An 18536-nucleotide genomic window follows, 5' to 3' on the forward strand; every position below is an offset into this window, starting at 1 on the left:
CAACCAGCAATTTTTCAGGAAGTACCACAGAACTGAATTTCTTCCACAGTTGTCAAGAAAATCATTTTCCACGATGAACCATCACCATAAATTTCTTTCTTTTTCTCTAGTGAATTTAGTCACAGCCACACACTTTCCCCATCAATGACAATTCACTTTTTCAAGAAAAAAAATGACCTGCTGAGCCCTTGCAACATTGATGTCATGTCATACAGGCACCATTCCAGGTGTACTCTGTTTCTGTACACACAGAAGAGGAATAGTGAACTTCGTTCAACACAGAAGATCAACACATTTCTGACACACGAAGTTTTCTTAAACTGCAACAACATTCTCGGCAATCATGTGGCAAAGAACGCTGAGGAAAAAAAATAAAAGCAGTGGTAGAACAAATAAAAGTAGTGCCTCAACCACCACAGTAAAGTGGACTTTGTGTACGTGTAGCTTGTAGCCAGGGGTTTACACCCACAAATCCAATGTCCATCGACAGCAGTCAAGTGCATGCCCAGAACCTGCAAGGCATACATGTACTGTAGGATTGTCAGCAAACATGTATACGTTCATGCACACACGGCCCGCTTCAAGTATGCACTCCACAAGCAGAAACAGGCCGGGACTGAAGAGGGATGACTGGCTTGTTGTGAGATCCAACATGCTGCTTTATCAGTCAGCAAGTCGCGAGTCCTGCAGTCGGCACAATCAATCCTACGCTACAGGGCACTCAATGAAAATCATTGTCAGTGAGGTGACACAGAATGACAATAGGACGGGTTGGAGGACCGTCTCCCATCACTGTCTGGTAGCCTTGAATAAACTGACAAACAGCTAGCATTATTACCATCCTGACCTACGTGTACTTGGCTGACCCAGAAATATTGAATTCCTGCAAGATAGTTTATCAGACCAACCCTGAGCTCATTACCATAGAGATCCATCCACACGAAGTGGCTAAGTAATCACAGCAGGTGTAAAACGGAGATGTAATAATTACACATCCGGCCTGTTAGGATTGGTTGAACTAGTCAGTACAGGCTCTCCTCAATACACTGAGCGCTTCATTTGACAGACACAATACAGTCACATTGTATGGCAAACCCACTACATGCCGGCAGGCCCAATATCTCATCATTATTCACCGACCACTGACAGGTGTGGAGTGTGTAAGGAGTAAAAAAATCCGCACATAGTGGAATGAATCTCTGTCACTGCATGGAAGAACAGTACACTGTCTGGGGATATTAATATTACACTATTTATGAAATCTTGTACAAGGGTGGTTTGGCTTCAATGGCTGTATGATCAGATGATCATTTATTGAACCAAGTGGCAAAGTATTGATCAGATGTGGAAGGTATTAATCAGGTCAGGAAAAAAAATAACAAGCTGACAAAAAATCTGGTGATGGTAACATCAGGGAAACTCTATTGGTAACCAAAAATAACATTAGATGACGGAACAGTTGGCAACCCACATTCAGATGGGATGCAGCGATGACTTTAATTGAATAAAGTTCTTATTGGATTCTTGCTGTTGTGTCTTCATGGTGAAGGGTGATTAATCTACAGAAATTATGCAGATGAATTCCATCACCAACCAATCTAACTGTACCAGTGACTTTGCAGATGGCAAAGACATTTATACAACACAGCTTAAAGATTGACAAAACTGATCAGTATGTCTCCATGTAGCGTTGATAGGCAGGTGCTACACGTATACATGCACAGAGAGATGCTTTCAATAAAATTGATGCGACATGTTGAACTTTGCTGGTACACTCTTATCCACCATGAGATACAGTGCTTGGTGCGTGACAATGAGGGCCACAGGAGGAAGACATCAACTGCATGGTGAAAAAGAGCACAGTTCAATCATGTGCTGAACGACTTGCAACTGAGGACATTTATCACTGGAAATCATGGCTCAGATCATTATAACAAGAACATATGGTTGACAGTCTATGGTTGTTCGTCTTTTAACTCTACATTCCTTCTCTGCTTGGATGAGAGGCAAGTTATTTTCGTGAGTGCGGCATGACTTCACCTTTGACACCTGTCAAATGACCCTTAAACTTTTGTCTTGCTTTGGGTTGGGCATCAAACTTGATGCCAACATTAAAACTTCACCTGTTGATAATGGGGTGAACTAGTGAACTTCTAAACTTGAGGTTTTTTGGTACAGGTTAATAGCACCCTAAGCACTTCACCCCAAGACAAGTTGCTTTAGAAGTAAAACTTGAGAAAAGTAAGACTTCTAACTTTTGGGGCAATTTTAGCAATCTTCCCTATAACATGCTAAACTAACTGAGGCATGTAATGTAGTTACTATCATTACCAACCTCTTGCCTGAAACATAAAACAAGAAGGACTTTTTTGGCATTCACCTGTTAGGTACCACTTTGAGATCAATTGCCCATTCATTCCAAGTTACGGACAACAAGAGCAGACTGCTTTGACTGTTTAGGACAGGAAGCTCAGGCAAAGACAAGACCCATACTTCAAATTAAAAGTCAAAATCTATTATGAACAGGTCAGATTAAGTATTTCTTTCCCTTGGTAAAGAAAATAAAGAGGAGAATAAGAGATTAAAGAAAGTGCCTGGTAAAGACACTGTCATAGTGAAAAAAAATCCAATTAAAATTGTGCACAAGACGGAGAAAGTCGGAACTCAAAAGGTACTGTACATGAAAAAAATGGAATAATACAGGCTGTCTTTACTCCTCATAGCACATTCTGGAAGCCATTCCAGTTTCTTGTGAGTCACCTCCTAGAGGGTATGATTTTAATGACAAAGTCCCGCTGATGAAAATTTAAGGGACAGCATGTTGTACACGTGATACCCTTTAGCAAAGCGTAAACTTCCATTACAGACAGATTTGTCTGGATCTGTGATCTTAAATATAAGTGACTTGCAGATCACTGCCAACCTGGCTACAAGATCTAGCCAGATTACTTTGAAAATCTCCAATTATTTATGTCCTGTCTGAGATGGAACAAGCAAAATGTAAGAAGTTCACTGACATTGATAGTGTTTTGTGAGAGGAATTTTTTAGACTGATGGTTGCAGGGAGAATGCCCGATATTGTGATTCAATGCCTCAGGATATCCTCTTCGATGTCTTGACACCGATAGTGATTGCTTGGGGATGTTGTCTGGGGTTGAAGGATGTCTTAAGAGAAAGGGAACAGCTGAAGGGGCTGTGAGGTGATGAGGTGGGGAGCCGGGTGGGGGAATAGGAAGTTGAGGGTAAAGACACATGCAGGCATCAACATAATTTGGTTTCCTAAAGTACGGTAGATCACAAAACAAGGCATTCAAACTTGTATTACCTAGCAGATGGGAATAATTAGATCATTTGAGTTGCTAAAAACAAAACTGACCGAATGCCCTTCTGCCAATGCTGTAAAAATAATTCTGTTATATCAATAATAGCCATACTATATCTAACACTAAAAAACAGCCACAATTGAGTTAGGCATTACATGTAAGTACAAGTACATGTATATGCATACACACATAGGGTATATTTACATAAAGGAAGAAAAATACAAATTCTAGTGAAGGCAAACTTGGTCTAAAAGTGAGAGTCTACAGTAGTACAAATATTGCAATAATTAACTCATCCATTTGAGGAAAAATTCATCAGCAAATGAAACAAGAATGAAAAAGATAGAGTGCATGTCCATACTGCCACAAGGAAAGCAAGTAGAGTGGTTCAATCCCCAAGCTGAAGAAAACTCAAGCTGTTTGTCAGTTTGACATGTTGTGGCACAAGTGGCTATTTCCATTACTGTCGGAGATCTCTGGAGATGAGCTGCACAATCTCCTGAATGATGATGCCCCTAGGAGTATCATGCATCCTGATTCCAAGCTCCAGTAATGCTATCTTGCCTTCAAGCAACAAGAATGCCGATGTACATGTACCAAAAAATAGAACACAGGCCCCTTGACGCTTAGTAACCAGTCTTTATTACAGTTTGTATCGTGCACAACAAAAAAGGATGTGAGGTAAAAAGGAGAGAAAATAAAAGGAATATTTTCTTGTCTAACAAAGCAAAATGTATTTAAATGGTACACACACAGAAAGGTTTAACAGCTCATACCATTTTGGCCTTCTGATAATATGCAGATAAAATGTACATGTACATTAACCATAGGCATGTACATGTACCAGTATGGGCAATACTTTTGGCAGATCAGGCCACTGTGCTCAAAGGTGAATTCAATTTTAATGGAGTTCACGAATATCCAATTGACAGGCTAACTGGTGAATGGAATTGTTAACATTTTATAAAACTGCTTTAAACTGAACGAATGCATACAGCTGCAAAGCTCACAAATTTAAGAAAAAAAATGGGGGGCACTTGACAAAAACAGCTTATAAGCTACATGTGTTGCATGAAGTGCATCTCTCAAGATGACGAGCGATGCATGGAATTGTGAGTTGGTGGTTCCTGGTTATTTGGGATTGCCAGTGATGAAGTACCCTTTAGTTGTGGTGATGTCTTCTTGACATCTTGTTCATCTTGACTAGTCAGTCAGAGGATCTATCAGAGGAGTGGCAGAAGGAAAGAGAGGAGGGCCGTCAGCACTTGACGGCTTGAGTATGAGGAGTGGATGGATTGAATACAGAGATGACCACTGGCTTATGGAGGCTTAGATAAATGGCTGATGCTGCAACTCCTTGTGCTGTGGTTGAAGGTACAGTGGTTCCAAAAAAACTGTCAAATTTCCAGAGGTTGGCCTGTTTTTAGAACTATAAAAAGTGTAGTATAATTCTCATATTGTTGTAAGGAAAATAATACAAGTTGAAAGATAAGAGGTACAGTTTTTAATATTTTTCAGACAACTCAATGCTTTATATAAAGATCTTACAACCAAGCTGTGACTGTACTTCAAAAATGTTACTTGAAATTAATGACAAATTTATTGGTGATTTTAAAGACTACTGATTCTGAGGCTGAAGTACTGTATACAGTCAACTTTCAGTAACATGAGCTCGGATAAGACGAGATTCCGTTTAAGATGAACATATTTCGTACATTCCTATGAGGAAAGAAATCTTTAATACGAGCTTGGGTAATACAAGATTTTGGTTAAGGTGAGTGCTTTTTCCAGCCCGGTTGAGTGCAGATTTTGTTATCTCTCTATTTAGCACAAGCATTTTGAAAACAAATCGTCAATCAACGATCCCATTCAATAGAGGTGCTGTTACTCAGCGCAGTGATAATGCTCGCTAATCCATGACAGTGGTTTTGGGGCATTTTTGATTCCCAAGTAATCAGAAGTTTTTTGGTGGGCATTTTCATGCCGTTCAGTCGGAACGAACATTACCAACATGGGCATTTTTTATTTCCAGGCCACTAGATGGCCCGATGAGAATAAACTCATTACAAACTCCCCAACCGATGCCCAACCCAACTTATAAACTAACGTAAAATTCATTTGTCATTAAAATCTGTTCTTCTCCTACCCATAAATGGGAACATACTTTGTACATACTTTGCGTCTGTTTAGTCAATCACCAACTAAAATGTTAATATACTTCTGTGCGCATTCTCTCATAACAGTGACCACGCCGTGCAGGATACATTTACTTTGACTTTTACCTCTATGCTTTGACAGTGATTGGTGAAGAGAGTTCGCTTCCCCAGTTGTGTTTTATTCATTTTTTTGCTTCATTCTTCTCAATTACATTATTACAACTCTTCATTCAATCTACATACATGTACATGTACTATGAGCATTACACTTTCATAAAGAACATGTTCAAACTGTTGAAAGCAAATTCATTACCCTTCAAGAGCAGTACCATCGACAAACGACACATACGAGTGGGAAAATACCTTCCAGTTAAGACGACATTCCGGATAACATGAGATACATGTAGTGAAGTAAGTCCCGAGGCCTCTATATTAACGGCAGTCGACTGTATATGAAGATGCACAGTACCTTGTAAATTCAGTGGAAAATTTCTGTAATCACAGATGCCTGTATTGGTTTTGATATTGTCTTGATTTATTTACCACCAGTAAAATCCAGAGCTGTGCTCAGTGCTTTCATCAATGAAGCTGTTCATTTATGGCAAGGTTAGAGTTCTTTTTTTTTTACAATTGGGATTGTCTGATAAGGGTGTTGAAAGGTTTACCAACTGCATGTACAGTATGTGCACATTTACTGAAAAGAATAAAAATTCACTGGGTATAAGGAGGCTGTGGAGGGTGAGGCTGAGCATGAAAATGCCAATGAAAAGAAAAATATGGCAAACAAGTCTAAATTTGTTATAGTCGATGGGAGCATACTGGTTTTGAAATTTTAAAAAAATCCTTGGCCTTGCACTGCAAGCTTTATAACAGACATAAAGGATGTTTAACCACCAAATAGTATCATTTACAACATTTGTTAAAAAAATCCAACAACTTTTGAAAGTTTAAGAAACAGCTACATGTATTTTACAGTTTTTCAATTTGATAACGATAAACTGTGTGATTTCAATTCAAAATTAACTCATCAAACAATGTATTCTTTTAAGGTCAACAATTCCAGAATGTAACAAAATATGATACAATGTGACAAACTGTAAAACATAGAAAAACACAGTAGTCACGGTTGTAAAAACCTAACAAACAGTAGAAAATTCTGAAAAAATCAGAAAAGGTTAGCATTTATCTTCTAAATGCATTTAGGTGTTAATTCAACTGACATTGAACTGTCTAAAATATGGTACATTGTATCTCCACTCTACAACTAAGGGGGTAAGGTGCATGTACAAGGAACCCATAAATTCACTGTTACCCGTGTCTTTTGATTCTAATATTATTTTTACAGCGATATAAATTATAGGCATGACTGAACAATTTCACTAAAGGAGGAATAGCACACACATTATCCATGAGTGCAGTAACAGTCACCCAGTGGTGGATGGTTGCAGTCTAAATTCTTGAAGACCATTTTCACTGAATGAGGGCAGTCTTTCAATTTGCCAGACGGAGCCAAGTGGAAAGGTCTGTGTCAACAGAGGGCTCCCTGATTTCATCTGCATTGCTTAAAAACTCCTAAATGATAATGAACAAGTAAATATCGACAGTAGCCCATACACTTTTGAAAAAACCTGAAACGATGGTGATTTTAATCAGTTGGATTATTGTGACTCTGACTGCGATTGCTCACAAGTTTATTAACAGGTCAAAACTAAAGAACATGTAAATAAAAATAATGTAAATGAAGTCAAATAAGATATTTATGGTATGGATGTGTACTGAGTCAATAAGAAAACGTGACAAAAGATATCAGCCGGTGAAACATGATGTGTCATATTCTGTTAAACGCTTGATATGATTTTGACTGAATCTTAAAATTAATATGACTTGTTGAACACAATGGGAAAAAAGAATGTCGGTAAAAAAAAGAAATAAATGAAAGAATTAAACAGTCTGGAATGTGAGGTACCCTGCTCATTGTTTGACTGCTTGCTGTTCACACTGAAGATCACAGTGGTAGCAGGCTCACATCTCTCTCTAGTCAACAGTTTAAAGACCAGCTCCAACTATGTTGATTTTTCTCATACTGAATCCAATTCAGAAGAACCGAGCCTAATAAAACTGGCACATATCAACATCTCCCTTGCAACACACGTTTTTGTTAATAAACCACAGGTTTTTGTACCTATTTTTCCTTAGAGTCCAGTCTGTAGTTAAAAAAATGGACATGTTGTCACGATTCATTAGCATCTAATGAATATTGATTTCTGTGGTGTATTACCGTTGAAGAGGAAATACCACAGTGTGCGTGCTATATGCATCCATAGCACGCATAGCTGCGGACGACAGCACAAACTTGAAGAATACTCTCATTCTTCGGAAACTCGAAGAATTTCAATCCCGGTTCTTTTGCAGAATTTCTAGTACGTCCAGCAAGACGCATGATTTGGGCATTATTGTAAGTCATGAAGAAAAGAGCACAAACCCTCGACTGAAAAGAGATAATGCAGCACAGTAGAACCTGCACACAGATCGATCCCTGACATGCGGTGCACGCACATGTAGCTCCATTTTCATGTATATGTACGTTCGTAGCGCAGCCAGTCGTGCCACAGATACCAGTTTCAATGTTTTATCCAGTATTACATCATACAAATTTTGTTTCTCAAGAGTGCCAAAAGTGGTCAGATTGTGGAAATTTTTCATAAAACTCAAAGACAACATTCAAAAGTTTCAGCAAAATTTGGTAATGAATATATCATTTATCAAACACTAAACGCAATAAGAGTTTATTTTCAAAACTTTCAACACAGTTGGAGTTGGTCTTTAAGATCACTCAAACATAGCATGATATCGAATACCTAAAATGAAAACAGCGATAATAACCTTTGAGACTGGAAATTATTCAAGCACTGTATAATGACACGACCACATTTGTTTTAATGCTTTAAGAAACAAAATAAATTCAGTTACCATTTTGTCAACATGGGTACATGTAGACTGTGCATGCAGAATCACAGTGCTCAAACAAACACAATATTTTGTTAATCCATCAACTTCACTGCATGGGAGGTTGTCCAAACACTATTTAGGGATTACAAGGCAAATACATGGGTCAGGTGGATCTGCAGATCTTAGTGGGGTGAAGTTGTACCTACATGTATATGTAGGCCTACATGTAGGCATGTCAGTATGAGAAAAAACGGACGGCCTGTTTGCCAACAGTCATTCCACAATCTAACTTATCCATCTTGGGTCATTTTCCAATACTCAACTTTGTCTCCGTCTACGGCTTCGTTCCCAAATCCATTTCCCGATTGTGGGCCTGAAGCATTTAAATTACATTGGATTACTGTAATTTTTGGCCTTCTTGCATCTTATTTGATGTTCTGTGGCACTAGTAGACTGATAAAAGTTGAAGCCTGAGATGGAGCCGAAGTTGAGTATTGGAAAACGGCCTCGTGTCTTCAGGAGAGAGACTTCTTGAAATAATCCTACTAAGAGGCAGGAAAAAAGACAAAAAACAATGTGTAATGATGAAACCTGTGCAAATTGGCAATGGGGTCAATTCTTTCCAAGTTCCACAATGCTGCTTCCCTGTTGAAGCCATAAGACACTGGCTGGTTTTTGCAGCTACAAGGTACATACGAGTCAAAATAGGGCATTTTGTAGAAAGCAAGTTAAATGTACAGACCTACATGTACATACACAAATCATATTACAACACATGCATGTGCTGTACAACATATACTGAACCAGTAAATTGTACCAAGGTCAATGGTCACCCAAGTGTGTCGTGGGGAAGGGACATGGCCATTTTGCATCCTCTGTCCTTGTAGATTTGTTCATAAGAGTCTGCAGTTGACTCGTCTACAAACAGAAGACAAGCCATTCTTTGAATAAATTGCTGTTTTTTTGCATCATCATCAAATTTTTAACAATGGACAAACAGAAGCTGCAGTAAACTGGGTGTTATCAGTGTTTGTCATCTACTCATGATGTGGAACATCTTTGTAAGGGTTTATGGGGTTTGGGTGAAAGGTGCATGTAGGCCTTAACTGTGCAACACCAACAAAACAAAGCAGGTGTCTGACAACTGGTCTGGATCACAGAAACACTGAAGTGTGTGGCTCACTCGCTCAATGGGAAAACACGAAAATGTACGACCAGAACAAGTGGGAAATAATAACTGTTTTTGTCTACCCAATCTGTTCCCATGAATCTCCTCCAGGTCCTGAATTTCTTTCCCCGAATTTTTCTGTTTTCATCAATGCTTTTATGGTGAATTGATTGATTCCGACATAATTTGTAAACTTCTGATGTTACAGAAGTTAATTTGAGGACAGTGTTTGGGTTCCTGATAGAGTTCCACTCTACAAAAACCTGACAGATCAAATTAATGCCTGTAAGAGTAGACCCACCTCAGTCTCTGTCATCTCCTTACTAATCCTATCAGTAAAACCCAAATTTACAGAACACCACCTATGAAGAGAAACACAAGTCACTCTATTTTCAAGTCCATTATTTTATTATTAATGGCCAAAAGGTGAAGAACTGTATCGACAGTGGCTCCTTTGTAACTGCAAAGAAAAACAGAAGTTATCACTGAAACTGAGATAATTTTCCCCAATTTGCACTGTCTACCAACATTTTTACGACAAAAATTTGGAAATTGTTAAATCAGAACTATTCTATGCTATGGACCCTGGCCCCATTACAGAGATATTAAAACCACAACAAATACCATTCCATTGTTTACAGTTCTCATTAATCAAAACTTCTGAAAGATAGAAAGATTCTTTGTATTGCAAGAAGACTGCACTAATATGCAGTCTGATGAACTGGTGATAACCTGTAGTTAAAAAAAATGTGAACAGATTATAAGCTTTACATTCATGTATGGTCTAATTATTTTGTATAGCATTTAAATTGCTGCTTATCAAAAGGAATGGCAATTTATTTCAGCTTGTTAAAACCAAAGTGGAAAAGAGGCAACAGACAATGTTCTGTCACTTTAAATTCAAAGCAGCATTAACCCTAACTGCCCAAGCACTGTTGGTGGTAGCCCTCCCTAATCACACAAACTCCAACACCTTGAAATCGAACTCCTACCTTACAGTACCCAATCACACAAACTCCAACAGTACTCTTGCTGCAACAGTACCCAATCACACAAACTCCAACAGGTCTTTACCTGTGTGATTTTGTTTGATTGGGTACAGCAGGCCCACTGCAAAGTACAAAGAGTATGGACAGGCAGTACCTATTCAAACAAACTCACACGCCATCATGCTGCATATCCATCCCCAACAGCTGGGATCACTGTGGTGAGCTAATGGCATTTGTCCTTGTCAAGGTAATTATTACATAATATTCCCTACATGTATTACATACTTAACATTTCAATGGGAAGCTTTCTATCATCACATTATCATTATCTTACTGTACTCAAGATAATTGCAGATAATCTTCCCTCATTTAAAATTCTTGATGGTAAAAAGTGAGAGGGCCACAGTACCTATTTAGTCAAACTTAACCAGGCAAGTGCAGGCCCACAGTACCTATTTAGTCAAACTTAACCAGGCAAGTGCAGGCCCACAGTACCTATTTAGTCAAACTTAAACTGGGCAAGTGCAGGCCCACAGTACCTACATGTACATTGTATTAAGTGCAGGCCCACAGTACCTATAATTTAGTCAAAATTACTTAAATTTTGAAGCAGAGATCAGAACTTTTTTTAGGGGGAGGGGGAATAATTGTGACCACAGCTAAATTAAAAACTCCTTGACAAGTTCACCACATGTACACGTAATATCTTCATATTGATAAGATGTGTACGATCTTTACAAACAATGTCCCCCCAGATAAAATGGGTATACTGCTTGTTACCTAGGTAGATTGTAGAAATGGCATCTTTACGAAACAAAGTGTCACATTGACAAGTATTCATGTATGGCAATGACTGGGCCCTGACTTCAGAGGAGAGAATTAAATGCAAACTCTGCTTTTTATCTTAGACATCATCGCGTTTGGATCAGGTGCTGACTGTCACCAATTGTTTATTTACGTAAATGGTTGGAATATGCAAAACGTCCCCTGTCCAAACCTAACCTGCACATAACACAGGTACACAGGTACATTTTACTTTTTAACCCTAACTGCCCAAAACCTGCCATACTCCAACAGCAGGTTTTGTGAGGTTTTGGCAGGTTTGGTACCGTACCTGAGGAACTTGTTGAATTTTGTGAGACTTGGGATGAAAGGCCCAGGGAGATGGTGTTGAATTCTGCGTGAGTTGGGACGCACATGGGTCACTGTGTGCAGTGTCTGGCTTGCTGTACCAATTGTTGGACTATGCTTGATTTTGTCAGGTTTGGTACTGTTCAGTTCAAGTCATCCTATACTGCATAGACCCATCCACACCATATCACTCAAACTCCAACTGGCTCATTCTGTTGGAGTTTATCAGGTTTTGTACAGTAACCTGCATGTACAAGTACATAGACAAGTACATGAACCTGTTGGATTTTGTGAGGTTCAGTATGCTTTCTACTGCAGGAGCCTAGGGGGTTAGGGTTAATCATGATATGTGACAAAATAGTGAATGAACATTCAGAAATTTGACTCCTAAAATCAATAAATTATGGTATCATTTGCACAGGTGCGAGCCTTACAGGGGTTTCTACCAAACCTCCATTACTGCAAACAGGGTCATGCTCTAATTACACACATCCAAAAAATGCTTTACAATCACTACACCTCCAAATAAATGACTTCATGCAGAGCAAATCAGGATGCCATGGTCATAAAATTTATAGACTGATCTAATTTCTTATCTCTATCCAAGAATCTGGTAACACAGCAAGATTTGAAAACATGCTGAAGAGTTGTAAAGGTCAAAGCTGTAGGCACTTGGCCAGTTCTAAGTCATCCAATGTTGTTATGGTGATCAAGGGATGGCCTGTATTTTATATGAGCCAAATATGATGACCACCACGCACAAAATTAGGTTGAGAGCTATTACACCAGTTCATGAAAAAAGCAAAGCAAACGAGACACCTGTTATTTCAATAGCATGTGAAAACAGCAGTGGTTGACAGAGTGATGTTGTCATGTTGATCCATGGTAGGTGCTCTGGGGCAAAGTACAACAGACCAATGCCTTTGGTCCTCAATGCAGACTACAGACATGATAAATCAGTACATCTCAAAAAGGGAGTCTTGATTAATGTTCATGTTTATCTAACCAATGGAATGCCTTTGCTAGTATTAAGGACACCATCCGAACAAAACGAAACAGAAGAAAAAAACTGAAGCGTAACACAAATCATTTCTGCTGAATGCCAGCAAGAACAGCCAGTTACATGTACACTTGTAGAATTCTTAGCAAGGTTTATCACCTCATTAGCATTCTGTATCAAGAAAACTTGGAGGACCATACAAACATTTTCCATTTTACCCCTAACCCCCTAAGATGTAAGTAAAATCGTATTGAAATTGGAGGATTTGGGACTGTTAGGGTTAATAAGACTGTAATAAAACTCAGATTTTTTACAATCACACAAATATTTAGTTTCAACATATTAGTGGAATTTTTCTATGAACTGCTTCATGTCAGGTTGCATATGGAATCATTAAATCATTAGATTAGAAATTCTGATAAAAGACATCATGGCAATTGAGAATACTTCAAAGTAGGTACCGGTACATGTTTAAAGCAGAAACGCGCTACTGTTATTGTGGCTTTAAATGTCACAGACTTTATATATACAAACCCTGGATGAACACATTCACAGTCAATTTCCCCTTCTAAAAATATTCCTCTTAACCATTTATCACCCAACACGTGAAGCAATGCTCGTGCTAAACCTGCCAACGCATTGCTAGGTGACTGACTCCAACAGAAGGGGGGGGAAGCTATCAATACATGATATGAGGAGTGTAGTTCCCAAGCACAGAACCGTCCAAAAATTGTACTGTTCCCTTTTTAGTGATTTAGGTTGCCTGCTGGAAGCCAGTGAAAAATGTCTCGTGTAAAGTTGCATTGGGAAGGAATCGAAAGGAAACAGCATTGGTGAAAGTTGAAACTGAAACTTCACTTTAGATTACAAAAGATGAACCAACCTTTCCTTTCTCGATAAATGGTCTGAAGATTGCCAGGTAATCTTCTTGGTCTTGTTCTTGGCATGGCGTACCTCTTGAAGTCTCTCCAGAGGGATTAGTCTGTCTCTCCATACCACTCTTCACATCACTGGCTGCCATGGCAGGGTAACATTAGCCTTCAGTAACTGTGTACACCATGCCCCAATTGACTCCAAGGGATAGAATTACTGGCATAATTAAACTTTCATCCGCAAAATGCGTGCGCTCATGAACTTCCACCAAAAATTAGTCCCATGCAGCGATGCACTACAGCACATTTCCACTTCCTGTCGACAACTTCGTTCAGTTTAGATGAGATGTGATGTCGATCAGAGTGCAGAAACAAAAGGGTTTGTTGAGCCGCCATGATAGACTCCTGGTACAAGTGGACTTTTGACGAGCATGGCCGTGGTATTTGTCATGCTAATCTCACTGCGGATCAAGTCCGGGTTGATTGCAGCATAAGATTGAGTCAACATGAGCTGTTGGAGTCTAGTACCACTGTAAACATATTTACTTCTGCGGTTGAAGAGTGATTTTTTCTTCCATAATAGCAGGGTCAAGCGACAGGAGTCACAGGATATGCTGCTTTGAAAATCAGCAATCAACCTTCTAACAAAGATGATTGAAATATTTTGTTTCCATGACTGAAATGTGTAACGGTGAAGAGCTAAGGTATGCCTTTATTAAATTAATCCTGCAATTTCTAGAGCACGGGTGTGTGTGCCTTTAAACATCGGCATATTAAAAATTGGTTTTGTTGGTCAAATGTCTACTCTAAATTCACTAACTGCACAAAAAGTTTTGAATTAAGGTAATAATTGTATCATCAGCTTACTAAATCATGGTGAGTTAGCAATATCACCTGTTTTCATATTATTCCAAGTTGGATAAATGTTTATGCAAGGGAAACAGAGACTGGGCAGAGGGGGAAAGGAGAGGGTCAAGAGCCAGTAACATGGCTTGACCTGTCTGGTTATTTAAGGGTTTGATCTCCTGGTTCTCAGGACCTACCCCTGAGATCAGTCTACAGGTACATGTACAAGTATGTCTGAGATTCGCAACGTTTCATTCATGCTTGCTGCATAAAAACAGACACTGGCTCTACAGTACATGTACATACAAGTATACATGCAAAATGATGCAGTGTTCAAAACATATGCTAGGCCAAACAATCATGTCCTCATTAATGAAGACACCATCAACATTCATACATCTGCAGTTTCAAATCAACCATAAAATTAGAAATGCACATCACTAGAATTCCAATTCAAGCATGAAAGCTGAATTCTGGTAGACTAGGAAAGTTGGCGGAAGGGAGACATGTTGCTGTAGACACTTGATGGTAATATTACTGGCACAGTGCCAAGTTGGAAATGCTTCAAGCGAGAAAAAAATACCCTGTTTGTGTTGCCCACAACTGCAGGCAATCCAGTAAAATACAATAAAAGAGCATTCAAAAGTTCAAAACAACAGAAAAAAAGTTCCCTCAATCTCTGAGATCTCAGTTTTCTCGTAAGTATGTAGAGCAAACTCCTGAACAACATTGCCCAAAATTCAAGTAGACTTTACTCGCCAGTGGCTAGTGACAAGAGAGCTTGGGAGCAACGTCTGCTCCTTCAAGGTTCTTGTATTATGACCATTTTTCCTTCATGCATGATATCTGACCGGACATATCCACTGGAACTGGAAACACCACCCTTTGCAAGATCCTATAATGGGCTGAGTTTTCTCAGGTGCACAATGCAGAGCCAGCGGCACCTTTTAGCACACTCAGGCAAAATATACAAAATCTGGTTACTGACACTCAGCAAACAATTGCAACACAAAGGTGTCTGAAAAAAAGGCTGTGCTGTGTATATAAACTGATTACAAGCAGTTAGGCTCAATAGGAAGGGGGTACAAACGTTACAGAAGATCTGCAAACATACAGAAAAGGAAGTTAATTAATTTCGGATGGCAGATGTGGAGCTTCGAGGGACTCCCTTCTTACCTCTGGACAACAAAACTTTTACGCCTGTTAATGGCTATGCCAAACTTAATTCCTGCAGAAAGTTACCGTTACAAGCATTCTTAATATGAGAGGACACCTAAACAAGAAATTAGAACGGACATGAAACAGAAAAGTACATGTATATAATCACACAGGAAAATATTTTGGAAGGGGGAAGATGGTGAAAAGGTGAAGAGCACACAATAAACTTGAAGACTAACTCTGACAAAACAAAACTTGTGACCATTATCATAAATAATAGCATCCATCAAAGTTCAAAGAACAAGCCCAAGACTTCATCAGACCATGATCAGACCATCAGACAAACCAACCTAGTAATCCAGCAATAGGCAAACAACACCTGACAGTTTCTCTAGTATAGTATACTCCATCCTGATCTTGGGCCTGGGGGCTGATAGTGTCAGCCAGCCAACACTTAACACATAACAGTTAACTTGACTCCATTACCCCCAATTACTTGACTCAAGCCCTGGGCTGATCAATCAGATTAACACCTAATCAGTGAATGGAGTAACAAGGTGTTAATGTGAAAAGTAGATTAGTTGGCTGCAGGGTGGGAACTGCTGGGTTATTGTGGAAGTGTTGATCAACACACAAGAGATATTTCGTTTTTGGGTCCAGTTGGGCAGTCGCTCATTTTAAACGCAGAAACACTGACTTCCTTGTATTAAAACTAGACAATTATCCATAAAGCACTTTGGGTGGGGGAAAAATTCCTTAAACCCAAATATTCTGAGCCAATAACTTTCTCTAGCAATATACATGTAGAGAAAACAGTCTTCTGTACACAGGAATGCATGAATGCATTTAGAAAACTCTGACAATGTTTCATTCCACTTTCGTTGCGTTTGAAGTTATTATACATGCAGAATGGTAATGCCCTTGATATTGGAAACATCCCTCCACACAAGCATGTTTATAACAGTATCATGGTATGACACTGTGATGTTTTATTGACCAAGAAGCAGAAATTCAAGTTCATCTACAACCACACAATGCAGCAATTGCAGGGTGCACTGAACCAATTCAAGCTCCATTGAAATTAGAGTAAAATCAACCAAGTTTGGAGCCCCATGGCAGGCAACTGAAGTCCCTGAGGCCTTTCAAACAAAAAACAATGTGTTGTTTGGTCCTTCATATTTCATTTGATTTTCAATTTTTAGTTGGTTAACCAATAAATTTTTTAATTATCCGCCCAAAACAAACTCACCCCCCCAAAAGTGAATGTTGCCAAGCCCTCCCAGCAGCCATTTTTCAAATGACATCCTCCACCTTCCTGGGGCTCTTCTGACTAATTTTCAATCCTATTTTTGTCTGCTTTGCCCCCAGATGGGTGCCCCTGAATCTACAGAGAGGATCCTGGGCCATACTGACACAATTCTACCATTTCTGGGCCCAAACAGACCCGTCTTTTCGAAACAATCCCTGGGGGGTACTTTTTGTGCACCTCAGCCTGGTGGAGAATTTTCCTTGAATTGGGACACTGCACCCTGCAGACTCCAAAGTTGCTTTTCACAATGAACAGTTAGGAGGCCCTCAGTTGACAAACTAAAGCCAACTTCCCAAATCACCTGGGCAAGAGTTCCTTGGTACAATTATGAGGCAGTGAGCAGCAAACTCCAGGCTCACTGAAGGCACACAAGGTTGAACTGAAAGCTATAAATTACACCAGTCCTAAGCTACATATCATATATCATGAGCTCCAATGCTATATGGGAAGCCTGTCAAATCATTCCCACTGCTATGACCACTTCGATTTATTGGGATGGGGCCAAATGGTTGAAGGAACAAGGGTTTGAACAAGGTCACTGGATAAATACCAGTAAATATCACTGGTTCAGGACTTCTGAAATAAGGAAAGTCATGGGGATCGAGTAAATTCAACTACATGTACATGTACCTTAAACTGATCAAGATTTTTTGAAAGTAGCCTGGGTTTTATCTCTAAGATATTTCAAGAATCTGCAAGTATACTGGTGGTTTGAGATTAAAGATTTATTTATTTATTGTGTAATACAGAAGCTCAATAATACGTACATTGCGGTACTGTGCATGTACATGAAACTGTTTCTTTTAAAAGAAAATGAGCATGATTACATCTACACATGAACCCTTTCACCAAAACGAAAATCATTTTTGTTGGCTGCATAAGTACATTCATATAGAACAGTGCAATGTGCATGTGAGACAAAGTACACATGTACATGTACAGTAGATGCGACAAGTATTGGTGTATTCTTCCTATGGTACTTGTACATGTGTAAGGTGCTTGTGGAATGAGCAATCAGTCACATTCATTGACATCAGTTACATGTACAGGTGTGAAAAATAGAAAAAAGGTATTGACTAATTTATCAGTAATATTTTGTAACTAATAGAGAAATTCTTGGGAAAAATGGTCCTTGGGCAGCAAACATCACAGCTGAATACAATGACTACAGTGGCCCACCTGATTAGGAAACATTTCCTGGGAGTGCACCAATTGTCTGAGTGAATAAGTATAAGTAACTTCTTTCATGGCACACACCAAGCCTACCAGAAAAAGAAACACTCGCCTCAAGGAAAGAAGTTCCACTGGTTATGTCATCATACATGTATACAGTAGGAATAAAACATAGCATTTATGGGATTAGTTCAAGCAGGACTTTACTTTACACTACCATCAAGGCTGAATGGAGCTGTCTGGTCCTTGGATCTAAAACTCAGCTTACGCACATTCAAAAGGCCACCATCTGTTTTTTCTTTCCTGGAGATGTGACTCAAGCTACATGTAGCAACCAATTCTAATTCTGTTTTGGGTTTTTTTTCAAAATGATATGGTGCACAAAAAAATCAAACAAAACAATTTACTGGTACTAAAGAAAAAAATATGTTGGAAAATTAAAAACACAGAATAGAAACAAGT

At 39.0% G+C, this 18536-nt stretch overlaps 1 protein-coding gene across 3 annotated transcripts in view; it reads right to left on the reverse strand.

Moving 5' to 3' along the window:
- Positions 1-18536, reverse strand: part of ttc28 (tetratricopeptide repeat domain 28) — a 66422-nt gene that overhangs the window by 33813 nt on the left and 14073 nt on the right. The window contains exon 1 of one of the 3 annotated variants that reach the window (XM_022230515.2): positions 13600-14008. The exons of the other annotated variants lie outside the window; for them this stretch is intronic. Coding sequence (XP_022086207.2) covers positions 13600-13737 — 138 coding nt within the window. The 5' untranslated portion in view covers positions 13738-14008. Of the gene's footprint in view, positions 1-13599; positions 14009-18536 lie in introns of those variants that run through there. 3 annotated transcript variants of the gene reach the window in all.

This window comes from Acanthaster planci, linkage group LG09 (assembly GCF_054643075.1).
Source record: "Acanthaster planci isolate LZ-2023a linkage group LG09, COTS_SCS, whole genome shotgun sequence".
In the NCBI taxonomy this organism is placed as follows: Eukaryota; Metazoa; Echinodermata; class Asteroidea; order Valvatida; family Acanthasteridae; genus Acanthaster; species Acanthaster planci.